The 25,787-nt window shown below is 42.4% G+C and overlaps 1 protein-coding gene across 1 annotated transcript in view; it reads left to right on the top strand.

The window, feature by feature from the left end:
- Positions 1-25,787, top strand: part of LOC145405329 (putative inorganic phosphate cotransporter) — a 311,806-nt gene that overhangs the window by 30,023 nt on the left and 255,996 nt on the right. The window contains exons 2-3 of the mRNA XM_080276744.1: positions 576-809; positions 3,604-3,691. Coding sequence (XP_080132870.1) covers positions 576-809; positions 3,604-3,691 — 322 coding nt within the window. The remainder of the gene's footprint in view (positions 1-575; positions 810-3,603; positions 3,692-25,787) is intronic.

Here is a 25,787-nt window from a genome sequence, read left to right as displayed (position 1 = left end):
ACAGGGTGATATTGTCGTGGCTGATATTTAACAAACATTTGTCCAAGAGCACGAAAAGGGGAAGCATTCGTTACTCTCGTACAGTTTGTGTCTTGAGACACAGATGAAAGCTGATTCCAGTGGTTACGACGCTGCCTGTCTGTCTGTCTGTCTCTGTCTCTCTCTCTCTCTCTCTCTCTCTCTTTAGCCCTGTAACTAGTAAAGTACAGTATGCTTTTCGGGTGGAAATTCGAACTACATTTTTTTCCGCCACTTCATCACCCAGTATCTGATATCGGATATTGGAAACTGTTCGGAGAGGGTGTGGATGTTTACCAGGTGATAAGATGTGTCACCCTTATAGCTTGGATTGGACTGCGTGTACCGTAAATAATGGCTGAGTAGGGCGTGATAGTTATTAAGCAACTACGGTTCATTGTTACTGTTTTGTTTCACATGATCACATGACGCACAGCCAATGTTGTGGTACCGGTACTTGATACTGTGCCTAAGTGCCAAGGACAATGATTTATGATGTCCTTATAAAGAACTAGATGCACTAACAGAGTTTTTTTTTTTTTTCTATCAAACCTCAGGAGGGCGACTTTGATTGGGACGAGCAGACTCAAGGGCTGATCCTGGGTGCATTTTTCTGGGGCTATACTGCCACTAACTTCGCGGGTGGGCGCGCTGCGGAGTATCTGGGTGGTCGTCTGGTGTTCGGGTTGGGTGTGGTGGTACCCTCTGCCCTCGCCTTCTTTTCGGCTGTCTGTGCCTCCGTCTCTAAAGAGCTATTCATCGCATTAAGGGTTCTGCAGGGAATGACGCAAGTAAGCCATTTGTGTACAGCTAAACAGAGGCGTGTAGACTAGTCACTATGTCCCTGCCTACCTTATGCCGTGAAATTCTCGCAGATATCAGTGGAAGTAACAATCAAAATGGACTTCACCAATGAGTACTGTGCACAACGATTAGTAAGTTTTACACTCTTTCCATGCAAGGCCTACATCTGCATTGCAAACAAAATATTTAGTTATTTAACCCCTACACCGCAGGCTTCTTTACCAATGACTTGCGTGTCCCACGGGGTTATTTGGGCTCCGACAGACTCTCAAAAAATATTTGCCAAAAATCAGTTATTAGTCCTAGAATAATAAAATTACATATGCTTATGGCACATACTTTCAGCTTTCTCCTGGAATGATTGTTGAGCCTTCGTCGGTTACCGTAGGACTTGTGGAGACCTCTGAAGTAGGGTAACGAAGTCTCCACTTTACGCTTCCCGACAACCCATAATATGATTACCACAGCCAGATACAAACACTATAAACACTATTCTACAATTTTCAAGTAGTTTGGGATCCATACTCAAAAAAAAAAAAACACTGTGAAAGCAATGGAAATTACGAGCGCGTCTGATCGTCGCACTGGCACTAGTTCGCGCTTGGTACTCTATCATTTATTATTCATAAAACCCCTCACACTTTATATTTCTATTACTATATAACACTTATATATATCTACAGTCTTTATCCATAAGTTTCCTTCAGTAGTATTAGTTTATTGTCACTGTAGGGATTCAATTTCTTTCAGTAAAATACGTAGCATTCACTTTCTCGTCCTGTATACTAGCATTGAGAGTGAATGTCACTTTCATCTTCACTCTCATAACTCATAGCATTCAGACATGCTAGAGTGAAACTTTCACTTTCATTACTCCTAGGGTATATACTCGTATTCTCATAATACTACTCATTTACATTTCTATTTACGTTCTCTATTTTATTTACGTTATTTACATTTCTATTTTATTTACACTGTGTTATGCACTGTCACTTGAAGTAACTTATAAAACTATTTTCCATTGTTCACGTATATTTACATTCATTACTTTCACTTGCTGTTTACACATTATTTACAATTCCACTTGCACTGTTTTACTCAATAGAAAGATCGTAGTCACTCTTTTATCAATTGTCAGCCCTTTACCTCTTTCCACACGAGGTTTAGTAGGAGGTAAAGGTCACAGGGCCCTTTGCATGGGGGTGAAAAAGTCCTTGAAGTCAGCAAGAAGAAACATACGTACCCTCACTTCGGAAGATGAGAGTAAACTGATAACGGAGGGCCGGGGTAGAGGCCTACATAGGGGATATTCAGAGCTACCAATGTTAGCTCTTGAAACAGCTATGTCTAGCACTGAAATGACTGGCAGGAAATCTAGACAATACATTATAAATTAGGTAGTTCCAGGTGAATATAAATATCACTTAGGCTTCTCCCTTCCCTCCTTACATGTATATTTATTACGAAAATAGATTATACGGCATATTTCAAGGGGAAAAAAACAGCGAAAATTAGCAAACGAGTGCACATGAGGTGTTGTCAGGTGATAATTAGCCAATTCCAGGTGTATGGCACTCTCACTTACCTTATTTCTTTCTTGTATATATTATTTGGTATAAGAATAGGACATAGGGCTTATTTCAATGGATGAAATTAGTGAAAAATTCCAGGGAAGATTTACTTAGCGTAGCACGGCCGGGCAGGAGAGAAGATAGGGTAATGGAGGGGGGGTAGGGAGGGGAGTCAAGAACGGGGAGAAATGGCTAAATTGTCAACAATGGATGAGAGTACAGATGAGATTAGGAGTGCTGACTAGTGTTGGACATTGGTAGTACTGATAGATGATACAAGCCCCCACTTGGAAGCCCGGGTGAATTCAAAATAACACAGAATCACAAAAGCGACGCCCCGCGGTATGATCCCTTGCTCCCAAGCATCACGAAAGTGACGCCCCGTGGTTAAGGGGTTAAATGGATGCTTGTCACTGAATGGACAGAGACCAACTTTAGCTGATGTTCTTTTGAAAATGATATAGAAACATTTTCAGTCATTAGTGGCTCACTCTGTGTCTTACTGTAACTAACGATATACAGTTTCATTAACTGAAAGAAACACACTCTTAACTAAAGTTTAACAGAGAGTGGAAACTGCGATACCAACACACATTATCGTGTAAATTCTTGTAAGGAGTCTCCCTCGTAAAGGATTTCTTAGTGTCAGACAAAATTAATCATAGTCTTAAATGGGTTCTGCAGGAAAAAACAAAATGAAAAAAGTAAAGATCGTTCACAAGGAATAATATTAAATTTTAGCACCAGCAATAATAATATCTAATAGCCCTTATAAATAAGTAGAGCTAAGTTTTCAATAATTAAATTACCTATACGAACGGAAACTCGAATGCATACCTTCATCAGCTCATATTTCCTCATTTCGTGGAAATGTGACTTACTTTGTCCTATGGCAGACCTACACCAAAATTTGAAAACCTGCTGCTTGGGTTAGTAGGATCATCCCGATAGATAAAAAAATTACAATGGTTCTGGCTTTAGATTTCCTTTAAACTGATGGACAGGCAAATAGAGAGGCAGGGATGCAGTGTCAGAAGCAACTTTGGACTACCTTTGATAGCAGAAGCAAAAATAAAAGTCACACCGGGCTTCACCTGAACCGCTGATGGCAACACTTAATTAGTAACCCTGGACCATGAAGTGCTGTGCAATAGCCTTAACTCAACTCCACCCTCCTCATCTTTATTGCACGTGTGTTGTACTCCCCCAGGGCGTGATCTACCCAGCCGTTTACTGCATGTTGGCTGCCTGGGTCCCACCTCATGAGAGAGGACCCTACAATGTTGTCGTTTTCTCAGGTGGGTCTTGACAGCAAGCAAGTTCTGTCTGTCTGTCTGTCTGTCTCTCTGGATATATATATATAAATATCTGTCTGTCTATCTATCTATCTGTCTATCTACCTATCTCTGTATCTATCTATATATATATATATATATATATATATATATATATATATATAAATTGCCAGACGCCTTAATCCCGTAAAAGGGTGGCCACAAACAAATCGCCTCCATGTCGCTCTCTCTCCCGCCATTTCACTACCCTGCTCCCAGCTCACACACCCCTCTCTCATTTACCTCTCCACTCCATCCTCCGCCTCATCCTTGTCCTCCCCCTTCCTCTCCCCCATCCACTTCATTCACATACATTCTCCTCGTCAGTCTCTCACTCTCCATCCTCTCCACACGGCCAAACCACCTCAGTTTATTTCTCCTAACGCTTCCTATCACATCCACACCACAACGCTCCTTCACTTTCTCATTTGTCAGCCTGTCTCTCCATGTGACTCCACAGGCTCCTCTCAAATAACTCATTACCACTACTCTCACTCTTGACTTCTGTCCCACCAACGATGTCTAAGCTTCACTTTCATACGTTATAGTTAGTATCACAATACTCTCATGTAGTAAATTTTTCACTTCCATGCTCACTTCCCTGTTCCTTATCACTGCTTTCAAGGAACCGGCAACCTTTCTTCCTTGTACCCTTTCAAGCACTTCACCCTCCAAATTCCATCCTTACTCATAACATTACCTAAGTACTTAGAAGTACGCACATTTTCTATTTCCTCCTCATCCAACCTCACTGTACATTCACTGACTTCACTTCTCTCGAAGACCATAACTTTTCTCTTCCTTACATTCACTTTTAGATTCCTTTTCTAACACACTTTCCCAAACTCATCAACCAAGTCTTGCAGCTCCCCCTCGTATTCACTTGACAACACAGTATCATCTTCAAACAACAGTACACGGAGTTTCCAAACACTGCCCTCTCTCACTAGGGCCACTCAGACATCCACTACCCTACCTTGTATCTCTTTTATAACCCCATCCATATACAGATTGAACAACCATGGAGACATGACACATCACTGTTTCAATCTAACCTTCAAATAGAAAAATTCACTCAGTTCACTATCCAGATGCACTGCAGCCTTAGCACCCTCATACATGCGCTTCACGGCATTCAACAATTTCTCATCTGCTCCATATATTCTTAATACTTTCCGCAATCCTTTTCTATCCACCCTGTTGTATGCTTTCTCCAAATCCATGAAGGCCACATACAACTTCTTTCCCTTCTCTAGAAAGTTTTCCACTAAAGACCTAAGAATGAATATCTGACCTACACAACCTCTTCCCTTCCTAAATCCTCTCTGTTCTTCTCCAACTATTTCCTCTGTTAATTCCCTAACTCTGTCAATAAGTATCCCACCATATACTTTTCCTATTACACTAAGAAGACAAATGCTCCTATGATTACCACACACCTCTTTTTCCCCCTTTTCCTTTATACAAGGGAATAATTATACCTGACTTCCAATCCTATGAGACTCTACCTTCATCCCAGGCCAATCCACACATCTTCCACATCCATTCTACTACTATTTCTCCTCTATGCTTCAGCATTTCACCACACGCTCCCTCAATTCCTGGGGCTTTCCCAATTTTACCTTTCTTCATTGCTTCCACAACTCCCATCCTACTGATTTCTTCCTTTCTCACATCCCCCCGTCTCCCAGCCATTTCCCAGCCACTTACACTAACATTACTTGCATTCTCTATGCTCAACAATTCATAAAAGTGTTCTCTCCTTCTGCTCACTTTTCCCCCCCTTCTTCACTAGTAATCTTTCATTTTTATCTTTCACTCCTCAGCTAACTTGTTTGGCATCCTGTCTAACTCTCTTTACCTCTTTCCAGAGAATTTTCTTACATTCCCTCTAGTTTACATTCAATTCCTTCCAAATTCCACATCCACTCTCTCCTTACTCTCTCTTACTAGTCATTTCAACTCTCTCCTCCTCTTTACATATAACTTTCTTCCGTCTCTCAACGTCTTCCTCGCTCCTGTTTCTCATCCACTCACTATATTCTTTCTTCTTTTGTGCTATAGCCTCTTTCACTCCTTCATTCCACCATGCTGTTCCCTGCACCCCCTTTCGTTTTCTCTTCACTCCTCTGTGAATATCTTGCACACACCTTCCACGTCCCCCATCTGCTCCAATCCATATTTACCTAATCGCTCCTCCACTTCCCTCTTGTATTCCGCTTTTTTTCCATGCTCTTGTAACCTTTCCAAACTCCTTGTATGATCTACTTCCTCCTGTACTTCCCTTCTTCTATTTCTCCATTTCTTTTGGACTTTCATTCTGACCACCACCAAGTGGTGATCAGAAAGTCCTCTCCTCCAACCTCTATAAAGTCTTGCATCCATTACACATCTTCCCATTCTGTCATCCACAAACACATAATCAATCATTGCCTTCCATTCACTCAGTTTACCACCCACCCTTCTAATCATTCGCCATGTATACCTATGGATCATTTTGTGCCAGAAAAGGGTATTGGCTATCACCAACCCCCTCCCAGCACAAATGTCCACTAAAGCACTGCCATTCTCATCCATCTCTGCAGGCACACCCTACTCACCAACTACTCCATCCACCCTTACATTCCCTACTTTTCCATACCTCCAGTTAAAAACACTCTTTCACTCCTTTCAGACTTTTCCATGCATGCTTCCACATTTGTCCAGAACTCTTCTCTCACTCTGCTTGCACTATCTTGTGTTGGCACATCCACGCACACAATCATACACATTTGTAATCCAACATTCAATCTTAACCACACAATCCTTGAGCCAACCGATCCATACTCTCTTATATTCTCTTTCCATCTGTTACTCACAACTATACACACTGCTTCATTTGCCCTCTTATTCTCACCCACTCCTGCGTATGATACCCCATCCATACTAACATTCTCTCACACTCATTTGCCATTTAGTTTCATTTAATCCACATACATCCACTTCCGCACCTTCAAGCATCTGGACAATCTCTCTTTCAGCTCATCATTTGCACCCTTTACATTCCATGTAGCTATCTGTACCATGTCATTTGTTCAATCCTTAGTCGTTACCTTTTGGTCAGTCCTGGTCCGAGGCTTCTTGTTCGTATTTTTAGTAAGTTGTTTTCCGGGGAGAGGCACTAACCCTCCACCAGCACTCTTGTTATCACATAGGGAACACGTGTTGGTTGGTTAGAAGGTTTCCACCAAGTGTTGTAAATGCTTTCCTGGTTTACTGGAAATAATTTGGCTTGCTACTCAGTGTAGAGCTATCCTAAAAACACAGTGCCACTAAATTAAGTGGGTGGATGATGGGCGCCCACACACACACACACACACACACACACACACACACACACACACATATATATATATATATATATATATATATATATATATATATATATATATATATATTGTTTTTGTTTTTGTTTTCGTTTTTAAAGGCTACAACATGCTTGCATGTGTCGGCCTTGGTCACCTAATGGCGGCTCTCCACGCTGCATGATCCATTGCAGCCTCCCTGTTCAGTCCCTTAACCCTAAGGTCACACTTAATGACCTCGTCCCATGTCTTTCTCGGTCTACCCCTCATAACCCCACCCCCAATATTAACACTTCTCACCTTCCTCACCCAATTATCATCCCCCATCCTCTCCACATGTCCAAACCACCTCAATCTACCTCTCCTCATCACAACACCAATACACTCCAGTCCCATCCTACCTCTCAACTCTTCCATTGTAAACCCAGCCCCTCCAGGCCTTGGACGCAGGGACGCACTGCACATCCACCTAATCATTGTCATTTCTGTACATCTGAGCTGGTGAATATCTTCCTCCTTCACTGCCCAGGTCTCACTGCCATACAACATTACACTCCTAACACATGCTGCATACAAAGACCCCTTAGCACGTAGGGAGAGCCCTCTCAATGTCAGGAGAGGCAAGAGCTCCCTGAACTTCTTCCAACCACTTCTCACCCTAGCCACAGAGCTAGCTCCAGCCCCACCTCCAGCACACAACATGTCTCCCAAATAACAAAACTCTTCCACACACTCAAGAGATTCACCAGCAAGTTCAATCCTTTCACGTCTGACAATCTCCACCTGCTCACCCCGGCAGCCGCACACATAAAATCAGCATTATCTCGCAGTCTACCTCTGATACCACTACATGTCTTATGCACCCATTTATCACACACACCGCACAAGATGGAATTACTTCCCACGCCCTTGTGGCAAACTGCACATGGCCACTCTCCCTCATCTTTGACAGTACCGCCACCAACCCTAGATATCATCACTTTTGTTTTATCTGCATTTACCCTTAAAGCCTTTTGCCCCATACCATCTCTCCACTTCCTAAACCTTTCCTCCGCCTCCCTTTCATTCTCTGCAATCAACACCAAATCATCAGCATACAACAACTCCCACGGGAGTCCGTTTCTAAAGTCACGTGAAAGGGCTTCAAGTACCATGATAAACAACATGGGACTCAAGACTGACACCTGATGCACACCAACATTCACGGAAAACTCATCACTCAAATCTCCATTCACTCTCACCTGGGTGTGAGCACCCACAAACATGGCCATAACCACCCTAACCAGCCACTCCTCCAAGCCAAGCTTTCTCATTGCCCACTTCACCACCTCTCTAGGAACTCTGTCAAAGGCCTTTTCCAAATCAACAAAAACAAAATAAAGATCCCTTCTCCTACCAATATATTTTTCCTGAAGCTGTCGAAGAATGAATATGGCATCAGTGGTCCCCCTACCTGGCATAAACCCAAACTGCATCTCATCAATATTCACTTTTTCTCTAATCATACCTTCTAACACTCTCTCCATTACCTTCATTATCTGATCTAAAAGCTTTATACCTGTATAATTTCCTCTTTCCAGGGCATCACCCTTCCCTTTATACACATTTACAATTACACTCTTCAGCCAATCGTCTGGGACAACACACTCATAAATAATCCTATTTATCAGGTCAGTGACTAAACTCACCCCTATATCGCCTGGGGCCTTCAACATTTCAGCAGTCAACCCAGACACACCTGCTGCCTTCCCCACCCTCATCCTGCCTATTGCCTTACTCACAGTAGCAGTATCAATCAAAGGCCAAGGGCCAGACACTGGATCTGCTGGCTCCAAACCTTCCCTGTCCCAGTCAAACTCCTCATTCAACAACCGGTTATAATGCTCTCTCCATGCATCTTTAATATCCTCACTGTTCACCACTACCCTTCCTTCATCATTCTTCACACACTGCACACCTATGATATCCCGATTATCCCTCTTCACCTGACCTGCCACCCTAAATATATTTTTCCTTTCCCCATGATTTTGGTTATCAAGTAATTGTCTCTGTGACTCAGACTTTGCCCTGTATACCTCTCTCCTAGCCCTACGCTTGGCAGCCAAATATTCCTCTTTGCTACCACCCTTCTTGCCTTCCTGGGAAAGCCTTCTTTTCTCCTTAATTGCAGCTTCTACACCCTCATCCCACCACCAAGTTACTTTATGTCTTGGTGGTCCTCTTGTCCAGCCGCATGTTACATCAGTAACTCTCAAGAAATTGTTCTTGAAGGCTCTGTACTGTTCATTAACGCCTCTGTCTACAGCTCCCTGTTCAGCCACCGCTCTCCTCAACTCGCTATAGAAGGCATCCCTTACTACTTGGTTTTTCAGCTTCCATATTTTCCTCCTAGATACATAAGTCCTCTTTTTCATCACTTGTTCTTTAAGCACCATATCACAAATCAATAGTTTGTGCTGCTGCACACACTCCTCACTTCCTATAACTTTAACATCCCTCACTAACCTCCTATCGGCCCTCCTAACCAGAAAATAATCTATCTGACTGCTATTTCCCCCAGACTCATACGTAATTAACCTACTGTCTCTTTTCCTAAAATATGTGTTGCACACAATCATGTCCGTTGCCTCCCCAAACTCGAGTATCCTTTCCCCTTCTGCATTCCTTAGACCATATGCACATCCCCCATGCACTCCTTCATAACCTTGTGCTGCTTCACCTACATGACCATTTAAGTCCCCTCCCAAAATCACTATCTCATCATCCCGCATACCACCCACTACACGTATTAAATCATCCCAAAATCTATCTTTCTCTGATTCATCCAATCCTGCCTGTGGAGCATATGCCGATATAATCACAGCTATCTTTCTTCCCAGCAGAATTTTCACTACCAATATCCTATCGCTTACTCTCAAAACATTCATAGCATATTCCACCCATTTCTCCGCAACCATCACACCAACACCTCCATAGCCGTCTGTCCCCCCCTGCCAAAACAACTTATAGCAACAGTCCTTCCCAACAATCTTTCTGGCTGATCCACTCCTGTACCGGACTTCCTGCAAACACGCCACATCCACCCACCTCCTACTGAATGCCTCAACGACTTCCCCTGCTCTTCCCCTCAAACTTCCCACATTCCATGAACCCACCCTCATCCCCATGGGTGATTTACTGTCCTCAGGCTTGCTCTGAAACTTATTTTGTTTTGTCATCTTCAGTATTAATAAAGGGGGACAGACACAGCACAGGTCCCACTCACTGCACAGTCCCAGGTCCAGGCAATGGATCTGGGACCCCTAGCCCACCAGCTTACCAGTGGCTGTGGTAGTGGCCTCGGGGCACCCTGCCAGGACAGCTGCAGGGACACCCTCCAAGAGCGTCTTGGCACTGCAACTATCCCGCCATTATACACCCACTGATAGGGCAGCCTCCTGGGACGCTACTCCCAGGTTTGGGCCTCTCTCTCTCTCTCTCTCTCTCTCTCTCTCTCTATATATATATATATATATATATATATATATATATATATATATATGTGGAGCCTCTGTGGTACAGTGGTAGAGTGTGCGTTTCGCACGCTGGTGGACGAGGGTTCGCCTCCCGCCAGAGTTGTAAAAACTTTGGGAATCGTTCACCAAGCCACTTGCTACTTTGGCGGACATAAGGGGTGCTGTGGTTGAACCAGTGTCGCATACTAGTATGCTTGCACCCAATCGGCTTAAGGCGGGCAGATTACACTTGGTTCACAGACTACACACACATCCAAAGCCACTACAACACTACAATTACACTTACAAGCACTTCTCACCCTACGTACAGTCTCTACCAAACAGCCTAAACTACTGGGTAGAGATACATTGGCTGTATCGTCCCTGCTTCGGTAGAGACAGGCCGGTCCTGCAGTGGACCTGAACGGCTGATGATGATGATGATATATATATATATATATATATATACATATATATATATATATATACATATATATATTATATATATATATATATATAGAGAGAGAGAGAGAGAGAGAGAGAGAGAATTGACATGTCCTTTATATGTTTTCCACAAAGAAAGCAAATTTTCTTTTTCCTGCCGTTGTAGGGGGCAGTAATGTATGCACGATGACCTATTGAACAGTAAGGCATGGCACAAATAATTCATGAATATTTGACGTGGACCTGACTCTTCCATCTCTTTTCTGACCACCAACTTGTGGTTTCCACTCAGCTACAAAAGCTCAAAATGCTGGCTCAACATTATTAAATAACTTATTTAATCGCTGCTGGATATTTTACAGTAATGTATCACCCCTGAGTCTTAGCCAAATATACAGTATTGCAGACGGTACCAGGGCACAACATAATTTCCTTCTGAGATAGGGCTTGTCCAGATTCTTTAGCTGGTAATACAAATGTGGTAAGGTTAGCCATTATTGAAGCTGGTTAGCTCAGCCTTGCAACGCTCATCTCCAAACAAGGTGAATGGTGGGTGTTTCGGTCATCTGGATTCGGAGCGTACGGAAAGTACAGGTGGGAAGTGTGGTGAGTAACAAGGATGAAGGCTGAGATAAAGTCACATACTAAGCAAAGTGTAACGATAAAGATAACATGTGATATGCGTCCACACTGAAAGTGTGGAACGTGTTCGAGCTAACGAGCAAGCAAGTCAGACAGTGCTGAATATTGTTTCATGTGGCTTATCATCTTCCTTTGATTTCCTGACCGGAGGATACGATCTATTGCCAGACACCTTAATCCCATAAGGGGTGGTCACAAACAAATCGTCCCCATGTCGCCCTGTCCCCCCCCCCCTCCCATTTCACTGCCCTGCTCCCAGCTCACACACCCCTCATATACCTCTCCACTCCATCCCTTCATCTCATTCTTGGCCTCCCCCTCCCTGAAAATACTAAAAAGAACTTCTTAGATTACACCAAAAATATTCCTTGAGCAGCCGGCTGTTACGCTAATCTTCCTGATAAAATATCGTTTCCTCGATATACGGAAAAACTCTTGGGAATTACGGGTTGTCTAAGAAATGAAAAAAAAAAAAAAAAAAAGAGGATTTTTATGCGATTTCCAATTTGGTGTCTATCTTTCTTGTAACTTCAAAATTGGCAAAGATATCCAAAAAAAAGTTCACTGCTATACTACAGAGTTTTCCTGCCGACCTTTGCCCCCATATCTTGCTGATGCGATAAATCTTTCATTCGAGTACTTATGTCCGGGTCCAAACTGTGACTAAATTCTATATTTGATTACATTTGCATATTATCTCTTTTGATTAAGTAAACATTTGTAGGTTCTTCACTCTCCTAGCTTGGGTATAAAAAATATCCATATTGGCAACAAACAGTCCTCCTCTCACACGCAGACTGACTTGGTTTCCATCTTTTGCATTCTTGCACCGTACACCCTTTACCATGAGAAGATGAAATCGTCCATGCGATTCTAGTGTTATTTGACATGGCTATGATTTATTAAGTAGGTAACGGAGTAGTAAGTATTGTCTTTAGATTATCATGCTGCTGTATTAACATACAGCAGCACGATGACAGTTGTCAACTGCCTTCTTTTATTGTTTTCTTGGGGGGGGGGGGCACCTGACTTTTTTTCACCTGCTGTGAAGAACATCTCGTTGACAGTGTTGGATGAATTCGGACGATTTTTCTCTTTGATAAAGGGGAAATTTCATCAGGACGTATATGTATGATTCCAAAATTCTCAGTGGGCATTTCAGTCTGAGGTTTCAGAAAGGTATACGTAATTACAACTGGTGCTAATTTTAATGTTTGTCATTAGAATATTTGATAATCTGTAGGGAGGGCTTGCTTTGCTTGCCTTGCTTAGATTTGCTTGTTCTCTCTCTCTCTCTCTCTCTCTCTCTCTCTCTCTTAGGAGGTTTTATTGTTTTTTCCTCTCTTCTGCAGTCATTTACTCGTATTTACCTTCTCGTCTTTCAAATTCTCTCTCTCTCTCTGTCCTACCTGACTCTAACTGGCTGTATTGGATGTGGTGCTGCCTAACTGATGCTGCTTGCTTGCCTTGCTTAGATTTGCTTGTTCTCTCTCTCCCTCTATCGCTCTCTCTCTCTATCTATCTATCTAATGCAAAATCTGTCTGTCTGTCTGTCTGTCTCTCTCTCTCTCTCTCTCTCTCTCTCTGTATATATATATATATATATATATATATAAATATATATATATATATATATATATATATATATATATATATATATAGATAGATATACAGGGTGTAACGCGACGTATGACAAAAACTTACACCAATGATCTATCATGTAATTCTGAGTATATTTTGTTCTATAAACATATGCTCTGTGCGACCCCAGTTCAGTACCCAGCATTCGGCTGTGTTGTGTAAAAGCTCGTCTCTGGCATGTGCCATTGGGTGAGAGCTTCGCAGGGCGACAGGAGACGAGTATTATTAGCTTATACTGTACTATACATAAAAATCCCATATCCTATCAGTACACACGAGGTTTAAGAAGAAACGTTACGTAGTCTATCGGTTCTTTAACATCAAGTCATGCATTCATGCAGTTCTTTTGCACATATCGACTGTAATTAAGGATTAAATTCAAATTTTATGGCTTGCAAGGGAGTAGGGAGGGAGGGAGGACAGGCTGGTGTGTTGTGCCAGTTATGTAATATTTGGTTTGTAGGATGTAGCTACCAGCATTATCATAACACCCACAGTTCATTCAGTGAAAAGAACGTTATTCTAAAGGGAGATTAGCCTCACTTTAAGTCAGGAAGAATTTTATTAATCACAATTTTTCTGCTGCAAGTAAACGTGGTGCCATTGGGTATCTTCACCTGTGTTCCGTTCTGCAGCACATCATCGCAGAATCCGTAAAAAAATACACGATATCTGCATATTCTTCATTGCTGTACGTACGTGGCATGCTGTTTCACGAACATGTGAAGCTGAACCCGGTGAACAACAGAACGCGGAGAACAGTATTTAAAGTATGTGACACCCCTGCAAATGTTCCCGTTCAAATGACAGTGGACGCAGGGTTGCCAAGTCCTTATCATCAGTTTAGTCCTGAAAACTTGCTAGAATGTCGCTAGATAATAAACACTGCAAAACATCGCTAGAAAATACGATAAATATCTCTAGAATATCACCTAAAAATGGCAAAAATATCCAGAATGTAGGTAGATATCATGTTACCAGTGTTAGTGCCGCAAGTAGAAGCAAGAAAATAGGTCTAGCAACATAGTCGTTACATTGGCAATCCTGTATCACTGTTCTCACGTCAGCATAGGAAAAAAATGGTGCCACGTTTACTTGCAGCAGAAAAATTGTTATGAATAATAATATTACTCCTGACTGAAAGTGATGCTAGTCACCAGTAGGGTAATGTTCTTTTCACTGAATGAACTGTGGGTGTTATGATAATGCTGGTAGCAACATCCTACAAACCAAATATTACATAACTGGCAACAACACACCAGCCTCTCCTCCCTCCCTCCCTACTCCCTTGCAAGCCATAAAATTTGAATTTAATCCTTAATTACAGTCGATATGTGCAAAAGAATTGCATGAATGCATGACTTGATGTTAAAGAATCAATAGACTACGTAAAGTTTCTTCTTAAAACTCGAGTGTACTGATAGGATATGGGACTTTTATGTATTGTAGGCCTATAGTATAAGCTAATAATACTCGTCTCCCGTCGCCCTGCGAAGCTCTCACCCAATGGCACATGCAAGAGACGAGCTTTTACACAACACAGCCGAATGCTGGGTACTGAACTGGGGTCGCAGAGGGCATATGTTTATAGAACAAAATATACTCAGAATTACATGATAGATCATTGGTGTAAGTTTTTGTCATACGTCGCGTTACACCCTGTATATATATATATATATATATATATATATATATATATATATATATATATATATATATATATATATATATATATATATATATATATCAGAATGAAAAAAACTCCCAAAATACTCAGCAGGATGATTGACTGTTGTGGCAGATTCAATGTTACCTCGCCATTCAGGTGTGTCCGAAGCACTATTTGTACCATTCATTAGAAAGACGAAGTGTACAAAATAGTTACATACGAACAATCACCGTGAAATATGTGTAATTCATCAGTTTTATCCCTACTTTTCACACCTATACAATCAGCAGTGACTTATGTACAAGTTCTAATATTTTACTAAGCATAACACTCACCTGTGATAGTACATAAACAGGTAAAAAAAAAACAGAGTAAAGTTGCACCATCCCACACCAACTGATTCTATGTAACACTGAGGCAAAGATGTCAGATACCGCCAACGAGTGGTGTTGCCAACCCCTCCCCTGTGCTCAGTAGAATTTATGACGTAATCTGCCTAGCTACCATTTATTTCAAGCTTCACGAGATCGTTAAGGTCGGCGATATAGGGTTAGGAAAACATGCATTTACATTTTGGAGGGATGAAATATACTGTGTGTTCCATGTATTGATAAATTTGGCTATGTTTTATGTGAAAAGAAGGTGAAAAACTGACCCACGTGCTCATAATAAAGAGTGCGTGTCGTACACCTGAGCCAGCAAAAAGGTAACGAAATGCAAAGCGAGGTTTAAAAAACGTGCATTTACATTTTATTTAGTGAAATATACTGTGTATCCCATGTATTGATAAATTTGGCTATGTTTTATGTTAAAAGACAGTGAAAAACTGACCCACCGCAATGTGTTCTCATAAGGGAAACACCGTCTGCAACACCTTAGTGCACAGGTAACGGCCTACGGAACACGTCCATTTACATATTAGTGGTGAAATGTACTGTGTATCTCATAAAAATGATAGATTTGGTTATGTGTAACGTGCAAAGAAAATGAAAGAAAAACCAAGTGCTCGTTGCCCCTACCTGTGTGCTAAGTCAGGTGTAGGAGTTGATGTTTTTCAAGGACATACACGTATATCATGAACCCTTGTGCTGTGCAGGTGATGAGCCAAGTTCTTGGCTGGCTGTGAATAAACTATCTTGACTCATAAAAAGTGATTGATTGGGTTATGTTCTTTGTTTAAAGACAGTGAAAGACTGACCCACTGCAGCGTGTTCTTGTGAGGGGAACACCATCTCCTACACCTTAGCGCACAGGTAACGGCCTAGGGAACACGTCCATTTACATATTAGTGGTGAAATGTACTGTGTATCTCATAAAAATGATAGATTTGGTTATGTGTAATTTGCAAAGTAAATGAAAGAGGTAACCACGTGCTAGTGGCCCCTACCTGTGCGTTAAGTCAGGTGTAGGAGACGATATTTTTCAAGGACATACACGTATATCACGAACCCATGCATTGTGCCGTTGAGCCAAGTTCTTGGCTGGCTGTGAATAAAATATCTTGACTCCTTTATTTCAGCTCAAACTCCTACCACAGCACTGGACTACCACAGGGTCCTGAATCCCTTTTGACAGAAATTTATTCTCCAGTTGGCTTGCAACGACAGCAGTCTTGCAAAGATGAAACGCGGGTTGACACCAAGCGAGTGGCATAAGATCCTCGATGAGGTAGAGTCGGAGAGCGACATTGAGAGCAACCATTCTGGGGTGGAGGAGGTTGAGCTGCCACCATCTAGTCAGCAAGTGGAGCTGTCCCACCGCCTTCCATTGGGGGAGACCACATCACCATCATCGGACGGCTTCACCAGAGAACCCTCCCTACCTCTAGGACCTGCCGGTCCCACCGCTCTCTTCGTCAGCTCCCAATCTCCAGGCCCCTCTGCCCCCCTTGGTGAGCCAGTGTCACCGGAATCTGGGCCATCGTTCGTTGTGATGGCCCCTCCACCTGCTTCTGCCATGCAGGATGCTATGGTAACATCCTCGCCAGCCAGGCCGGGGAGACTGGTGTCCCCAGAGCCCTCTGTCTCGTCCTCGTGCTCGTCCGAGGCGTCCCCTCCCAGATTAGGGTGCTGTGGTCCGCTGCATGGACATGGGGGACATCCAAGAGGTCGGAGGGCAGGCCGAAGGGTGTCGACAGGCCGACCCACTGCCACCTCCGCTACTACCGCTAAAGAGGATCCTGGGTGGAGCAGTGGACCATTCACACTGAACCACGGGCCGTTCACTGGCTCCCCATGGATCAAGGTGGATATTCCAACAACTCCCCTGCAGTTCTTCCAGCTCTTTTTCACACAGGAGTTATCATCATACCTCTCCATGGAAACCAACCAGTACACCACATTTCTGGGGACTCAGCTGGATGCCTGGTTCTCCTGCAATGAAGAGATGGCCAAGTTCCTGGGGTTATACCTTTTCATGGGGGTCGTGCACATGCCAACCATCAGGCACTACTGCAAGAGCTCCAAGCTGCATGACTCCCCTTGGGTCCGGTGGGCAATGAGTGGAAGGCACTTCACTGCCATCCTTAAGCACTTCCATGCCTTCAACTCGCTCACCATTCCCCAGGACAACCAAGATTGGCTTATCCGCATTCGCACAGTCATGGAGTACCTCCTTCAGTGGCTCCAGTCGGCATACCAACCCAAGGAGCAGCTCAGCCTGGATGAGGGCTCTCTGGGGTGGAAGGGCCGGCTGTCCTTCTGCATGTACAACCCCTAGATGCCCATCAAGTATGCCATCAAGCTGTATATGTTGGCTGAGTCGTCCTCGGGCTACATCTGGAACCTCGAGGTCTACACGGGGGTGCAGCATACCCACGAGAACACCATGTGGGGTCACATGGAACCTTTGAAGGACCAGGGCGATAAGTTGTTCATGGACTACTATTACAATTCTGTAGCCCTGTGCGAACGACTCTTCACTGGAAGATTTTACATGTGTGGGGCCCTACGGCTGCCATGCCAGCTGCAGGCAATCGCCAGGGCTAAGAGCCTACCCGAGGGGGGCATGGCGTTCAGGCACAAGGACAATGTGCTAGTCCTGCTGTGGAGGGACAAGTGCATTGTGAACATGGTGTCCACCTTCCACGCTGTGGACACCATTCCAAAGAGGGTTCAAGGAAAGGTGCGGGGTCAAAATGTGGAGAAGGTCATTCACAAGCCTGTGGTTGCGGAGGAGTACAACAGGTACATGGGTGGGGTTGATCATTTCGATCGGATGGTCCAGTACTACCATCCAAGGGCGAACTGTCAAGTGTATGAAGAAGATCACATTATACTTTGTTCAAATAGAACTGTTCAATGCATTTGCCTTGTACAAAAAGTACAGATGTGCACAAGTTACTCTCCTTGAATTTGTGAAGCAGATCATCTACGATCTTCTGCATATCCATGAAGAGGACTGTCCTGCATCTGAACACACACTCCACCACGCCCCAGACCTACTTACCCGGCGGCCAGCACCAGCAACACCTGGGACCCAGCAGGCACGACCACCAGTGCCAGGATGGGACCAGCCCACCAGTACCAGCACAGTCTGCAGGACACCCCGCACCAGCACCACCTACAGCAGGGCCATCACAGGTGCCACCATCACCACCAGCAGCACTTGCAGGAGGCCCATCAGGGGTGCCAGCACCGCCACCACCTCCAGCTGCTGGTCCATCGGGAGAACTCGTGCCTGGACCTGCAGCTCCCGCACGACAGGACCACAGAGCACGAAGGTATCCAAGCAAGCGTTGCCGAGTGATTGATGATGACGTGAGGTTGGATCACACCCTGGGCCACCACTGGGTGAGGATCCCTGACAGGAAGAGGCTCAGGTGTACCTTGTGCTTCCAGCTGGGGATGAGGAAGGACACAAGGAACATGTGTCCCGCATGTGATGTGCCACTTTGCATGGGTGATTGTTTCGAGCTTTACCATACTGAGCAATACCTACACTAGTGCAGTACACACACACACACACACACACACACACACACACACACACACACACACAGTACAAAACTCCTCACCTCCTAACCAATCTGGTCCTGCAGGAAGATCATGTCCACTGGAGAAGTACGTGATATTCTTTTTTTTATTTATCTATTTATCCCTGTTTATTTCAGTATATTTACACATACATATATATTGTTATTTACCTCAACACAAAAGACAGGGAAATAAGTACAGCTTCACTTTCAGTTGCTAGCAACAGGTTTAGTGTTCATGTGTGATTTCTGAGAGAACTACAAACAAAACAAAAGTAATTATATGAAACAGTTGTTGGTAAAAAAACAAAACAAAGAAAGCATAGCTAACAAACATAAAAGTGTTAGCACGCTATGGGAAAATAACATAAGTGAGTGCAGCTGATGGCGGGTCAGCGTGCGGGAAAATACACCTTGGTTTTGCATTTTTCTCGAAAACTATGAGGCCTAGGATCTCCGTTCTTGGCTCAAATGAAAGCGAATGAAATTCTGCATAGGATGATAAAACAAAAACATAACAGTGCCGGCAAAAGTTCTTCGCTAGAGCTCCCCAAATAAAAAAGTTGTTGTCTGTCAGAAATGGGTTTTACTTTTTCGCTTATTACTCGAAGACCTTACCTCGTATGGAACTGCAACCCCCCCCCCCTCCATTCGAAAGCTAATAAAATTCTCATTCGATTGATGATGTAACATGTAGAGATTGATTAGTAAACATTCGACTTATGATGTTGGGAAATGAAATCTATGATCCCAAGTGTTTATTCCGAGGGCCCTAATGTGTGTATAGTATGTTTTTTTGTTTTTGTTTTTGTTTTTGCTTAACGTGTAGAAGAAACATCGACAAATAGGAATATGTGGGTTTTGTGGCAAAATAAATATGTGTGTGTGGTGAAAATAAGCCGAGAATACACATTTTTTGAGCACATGGTGGCTGGGGGAGGAGGGGAGAAAAGGTCGCGCGTCACAGCACAGAAAACTTATGAAACTTTTCCGCGCAGGAAGGGGTTAATACAGAATGGCAAAAAGGGAAAAACATAATCACACTTCACAAGAATCACAATATATATAGTCCCATTGTAGGTAAGGATGACCGTCATCCTGCCATGAAGAAGGAAGAAGACACTCGCTGATTCCCACAAGCTACTCCCGGTTTCTCCTATTCCACAGCCAAACCAATCACCGCTCAGGCCCAACCACCACCCGAGATGCAGTCCAAGTCACTGCTGGTCGAATACTGACTCCTCCAACTCACAGGTGAACCTCTTTACTTCTAGAACCAGTCTCACAAAACTCCCAGATTCGTGTGGAAATCGTGAGATAGTTCATACAACTCAGTCTGGTTTGGAGTGGGAGGGATGTAACAATATATATATATATATATATATATATATATATATATATATATATATATATATATATATATATACACACACACACAGAAAGAGAGACAGGATCCCACTGGTACCAGGCACAGCCTCAGTGGGGAAAGGGGAAGGCCTTTCAGATATACAGCATACTGACTTAGACAGCATAGACATTGGGACCCCTTATAGTTACCCGCCCCCGCCCCTGAGGGGCTCAGGAACAGGCATTGTTTTCACTTGGTTTGTCAGTTTTTTATTTGTCTGTCTGTCTGTCAGTTAACAACCTTACATGAAAATTACTGGTGTGCTTTTGACTAAAATTACATGGGTAATGGGCTATGACCTTCTGATCACCTCATTAAATTTTAGGCCAAATTGGGCCAAAGCCCTGGCTGTAGGACCAAAAATGTAAATACAAAAATATCGTTTTTTTCGTCCTAACTCCTTTCAAATTCGTCAAATCGACATGAAACCAAAACCTAAAGGTGCACCTTTCAAAGCTGCATCAGTAACATGCCTCATTACATCAGGAGGGGTCATTCCCCACTTAGCAGAATGGGGGTCAGTGGTGGGTCGGGCATAAAATTTCAAATGGGTATAAAATAGTCAGTTTTCACTCGATTTACTCCAAATTTGTTGTGACGCCTTTGACTAGATATCCTGTTGTGTTTGTATCTCAGCAGTAAAATGCCGGGGATGGGTTTGCTGTGTCATGGCACCACTTCTTGTTAGTTGTATAGGGCTCCATCGAATATACCCAATAAGGTGGGACAAAAACTACATGTCACCAAAAACTATGTGGCAGGGAGGTGAGATTATTAAATAATCTCACCTCCCTAATCATTAACAGAAGAATCGTCATCGGTACCCACAGTCTTGTGCAAGGACTGATTGATAAGGGGCCTGTGTGTCTGGAACCATTTGAATAATCCTACATCTGGTTCAGAGAAAGATGCGTGGCAAACTTCGAGGACGTTTGAAGGATGACTTCATGAACACGACGTCTGCAAGCCAGCCACACGATCGATCTTCCGGGTTCTTGCTCAGTTAGTGTGCAAGCACCCCGATGTATTCCACTATTTTCTGCAGAAGTATCAAAGCTCAGTGCAAAAACCTTGTCTTGAAGATTGGCCTCCTGAACCTCTTCTAGCACAAGACGAGCGAGTTCTCCAGTTTCATTCAGTGCTATTGGAACACCTAGAAGGTCTTCAGTCTCTTCACAAGACACCAGTACAGTGATGCGATTATGCAACCTCTTGCCTTGACAGATATTTGGAAGTAGCTTTTCATCCCAGTGAAGTGTCAATAGGATATCCTTTGTCCTGACTGATGTAGAGATTCCAGCTGCTATCTCTTCTCTGTTTGTGCATCGAGCTCTGAAGAAATCACAAACTCCCTGAGATTATGACCAAAGCCTTGGGTAGCAGTAGCATATGAACTTGTTGCCTGGCACACCGACAGACTGTCCCGGTCCCAGGTAGCAGTCAAGTTCTTGTCGCAGACAGCTTTCCAATTCTTTTTGTTGCATGACGACAGCAGGGAGATTTGGTTGGAGTCTGACAAATTCATCAATGTCTGTGGAAGTCGCTGACATAGAGCTTGATTCCTCCAAAATGCCTGTCTCCTCCAACCTCCTTCTTTCTATTAAGTCTTTCTGTTTTCACTGCAAGGAGTCTGAATCGCGTTTCCTCTTTCTCTCCTTGACCTTGGCCATTACGGCATCAATACCAACCATTGAGGACGAGCCTCTGTCCTCGCGCTGAGTAATCAGAAATCGTGTATCTTCATCTGTAATGTCCATGCTCAATGTCTTCGAGTGTGCAACATCAAATATCTCTCCCAGATCCACTTTGAAAAGGTCCCGCTTCATGTTCTTCTCACTGTCTCTGTCATTATTGTTCTTCAACTTTACATACTCCTCATATAGCTTCTTAATTTGCCAAGCTTCATCAAATTGTGGAAGGTTGGTTCTTTTTCAGATTTCCCTCAAGTTCAAGATGGTTTCTTTTGCAGCTTTAGAAACTGTCTTTTTTTCTTCCACATGATGGAACATAATCACTTTTAGTACTTGTTCCACCGAGGGTAACCGGCTCCTAGTTATATCTGGGTGTGGCTTTCTGAGCAAACAGACCGATGATGCACTTCTGTGAAAACAAAATAAGAAAAAAAAATGAAAGTAACGAGGGAAAATAAACTGTTACAAGTTTGTTTCAGAAGATCTTATAACAAAAAAACACAAAAGCTCTCTGTTAGTGTACACAGAGACTTAACATTAGAAAAATAGTGCAATTTTCAGATTAATAAAAAAAGGTTCACTGTTCAACTGCCACTAAATATATCTCAGTTGCAGTGAAACTTAGCCAGAAGTGTTTTCCCATAAAGTGGAACAAGGGTGAGCAGAACTTTTTCAAGTTTTCGAATTTTTTTCAAACACCTTATATATATATATATATATATATATATATATATATATATATATATATATATATATATATATATATATATATATATATATATATATATATATATATATATATATATATATATATATATATATATATATATATATATATATATATATCTGGCCATGTGCCGGCTATTTCTAGCTCTATGGGTCACCCCAGTGCCGGCCATTTTTCGACCTTTTATTTTTTGGCTAAAATGATAGATTTTGATGTGGAAACAACGAATCTCGCCATTAAAATGCTCACCGAGGCTCGGAAATGAGTTTTATTGAGTCCTGCATACTCGTGTATGGGTATAGCTGCTCTCTCATGCTTACCACATACGTGAGTGAAAGCCATTTTCTGTGTAAGGTATACTCAGGTATTTATGCTGGGAAGGTATAGCAATGTTCAGTACGCATTTCTGATTACTTATTACTTCAGCATCTATCACAATTTGCGTGTCTTTCTCACTGTGAATGTATTATCTTACACGTACTTGAAGATAGGTACAACCTTACTTCATTAGGTACAGTCCTGGCGGTGGCTCAGTCGGTAGAGAGGCGGCCTGTAGTCCTAACGGACCCAGGTTCAAATCCCGACTGGGGCAGGGAACAGTTTAAGGATTTGAATTTCATTAAATCAGGCTTTACTGATCTACCAGAAGACCCGCCGACATGTCATAAAAATACCCCCGCTAATACCAATACACCAGTCCTGTATGAGACAGCCCTAGCATGTATTCAATATGGATGGTGGGTATTAGCGCCGAAGTGGTGACATGTAGAGGTGTATGGTATGTAGGAGGACTGCTGGGCCTTGATAGCAGGCTGTGAAGCCTATGCCCAGAGTCGGACACATAAAATATATATATATATATATATATATATATATATATATATATATATATATATATATATATATATATATATAGTCCATACACTTACAAGAAAATATTTACAACTTACAATTACATGAAAATATTTACAAAATGCCTTCACTATGTACAGCACTGGGTGAGGCACACAGGCAGAGTGAGGCAGAGCGAGCATGAGGGGAGAAGCGAGTGAGTGTATGGCCTTGACAGCCTGGGGGATGGTAGAGGAACAGTTACCTTACATTCCTGCCATTTTTTACCCGCATATCTTGGAAAATGCTGTTACAGTGAAGTTTTTTATTCTAAACCATTTTAAAATGGCACCGGCACTGGCCACAGAATTATGTCAGACCGTTTTACAACGGAATTAGCATGCAGCAGGATATATATATATATATATATATATATATATATATATATATATATATATATATTACATAGAGAGGGAGAGAGAGAGAGAGAGAGAAAGAGAAAGACAGTGGTTCCTCGTTTTTCGCTGCTTGGATGTACCTGCAGAACCAAGCGAAATGTGAAACGTCGAAGTGTGAAGTTAAGAATCAATGGGAAAAATAGAGGAGCGTCTGGTGGGGCATGTACCTACCCTATCAGAAAGTACTATAACACCAAACAGGCCCTACCCTCCCGTGACGCTGCCAACCCCACACCAGACGCTAAGGGATCTGCACACACACACACACACACACACACACACACACACACACACACACACACACACACACACACACACACACACATACACACACACAGAAGTTTTTACAGAAGAAAATAATTTTGAGAGGGACTATGTGGAACATGCATGTCCACACATACTACCAGATATACAAATAGCAGAAAAAGTAATACAGGAGGAGTTAAGTAAATTAGACAGAGGAAAAGCAAGTGGTCCTGATGAAATTTCATGTTGGGTACTACGAGACTGTGCAAAGGCGTTAAGTAAACCATTATTTTTAATTTTCAAGAAATCCTTGAGTCAAGGTAAACTACCTGATATTTGGAAGAAAGCAAATATTGTCCCCTTATTCAAGAAAGGAAATAGACAAAATCCACTCAACTACCGACCAGTATCACTGACTAGTGTTGTTAGCAAGGTATTAGAAAAGCTTATAAGAAAAGCTTGGGTAATTCATCTAGAAGAACACAGTATGATAACAGAAAGACAGTTTGGTTTCAGAAAAGGAAAATCATGTGTTACTAATCTGTTGAGCTACTATGACAGAGTAACAAACACAATACAGGAAAGAGAAGGATGGGTGGACAGTATCTAATTAGATTTCAAGAAAGCTTTTGACACGGTACCACACCAAAGACTTTTATGGAAACTGTACCATCAAGGAGAAATTCGAGGCAAACTGTTTTGTTGGATGCAAGATTTTCTCATAAAAAGAGAAATGAGAAGAGTACTAAGAGGAAACTACTCATCATGGAAAGAAGTGACTAGTGGAGTACCACAGGGTTCAGTGCTGGCACCAGTCATGTTTTTAGTGTATATAAATAATATAAACAGTAACACTGGAAATGAGAGCTATCTGAATATGTTTGCAGATGATGCAAAAATACAAAGGAGAATTACTAACACAGACTCTTGTAAAGGGCTACAAGAAGAATTAAATAAACTTCATGAATGGAGTAATACATGGCAAATGGAATTCATTGTGGACAAGTGTCATGTAATCAAGTTTGGTAAAAGTGGAAAAAGACCTGATTGGGATTATAAGTTAGGAAATAAAACCCTACACACATCAGAAAGAGAGAAGGACCTAGGTGTGATTATCAATAACAGACTATCTCTGGCTGACCACATCAGCGAGAAGGTACGGAACATGTATACACAGCTTGCAAATATGAGAATAGCATTCACATACATAAATGAAGGCATGCTAAGAAGGATAATAACATCATTCATTAGACGAACCCTGGAATATGCATCAGTAGTCTGGAGTCCTCATCTCAAAAAACACATAAACAAGATTGAAAAAGTTCAAAGGGCCGCTACAAGTTGGATACCAAGCTTAAGGGACCTAAGCTACGAAGAAAGATTAAATAAACTGAATCTACCAACACTACAGGAGAGAAGGAAAAGAGGTGACATGATAATGCTATATAAGTGCATATCAGGGAAGGAGAAAATAGACATAAATGATTACTTA

This window comes from Coenobita brevimanus, chromosome 66 (genome assembly GCF_032717465.1).
Source record: "Coenobita brevimanus isolate Jiangsu-jjx chromosome 66, ASM3271746v2, whole genome shotgun sequence".
Taxonomy (NCBI): Eukaryota; Metazoa; Arthropoda; class Malacostraca; order Decapoda; family Coenobitidae; genus Coenobita; species Coenobita brevimanus.
Note: the sequence above shows the minus strand (reverse complement) of the source record. Positions and strands in the feature narration are given on the sequence as shown.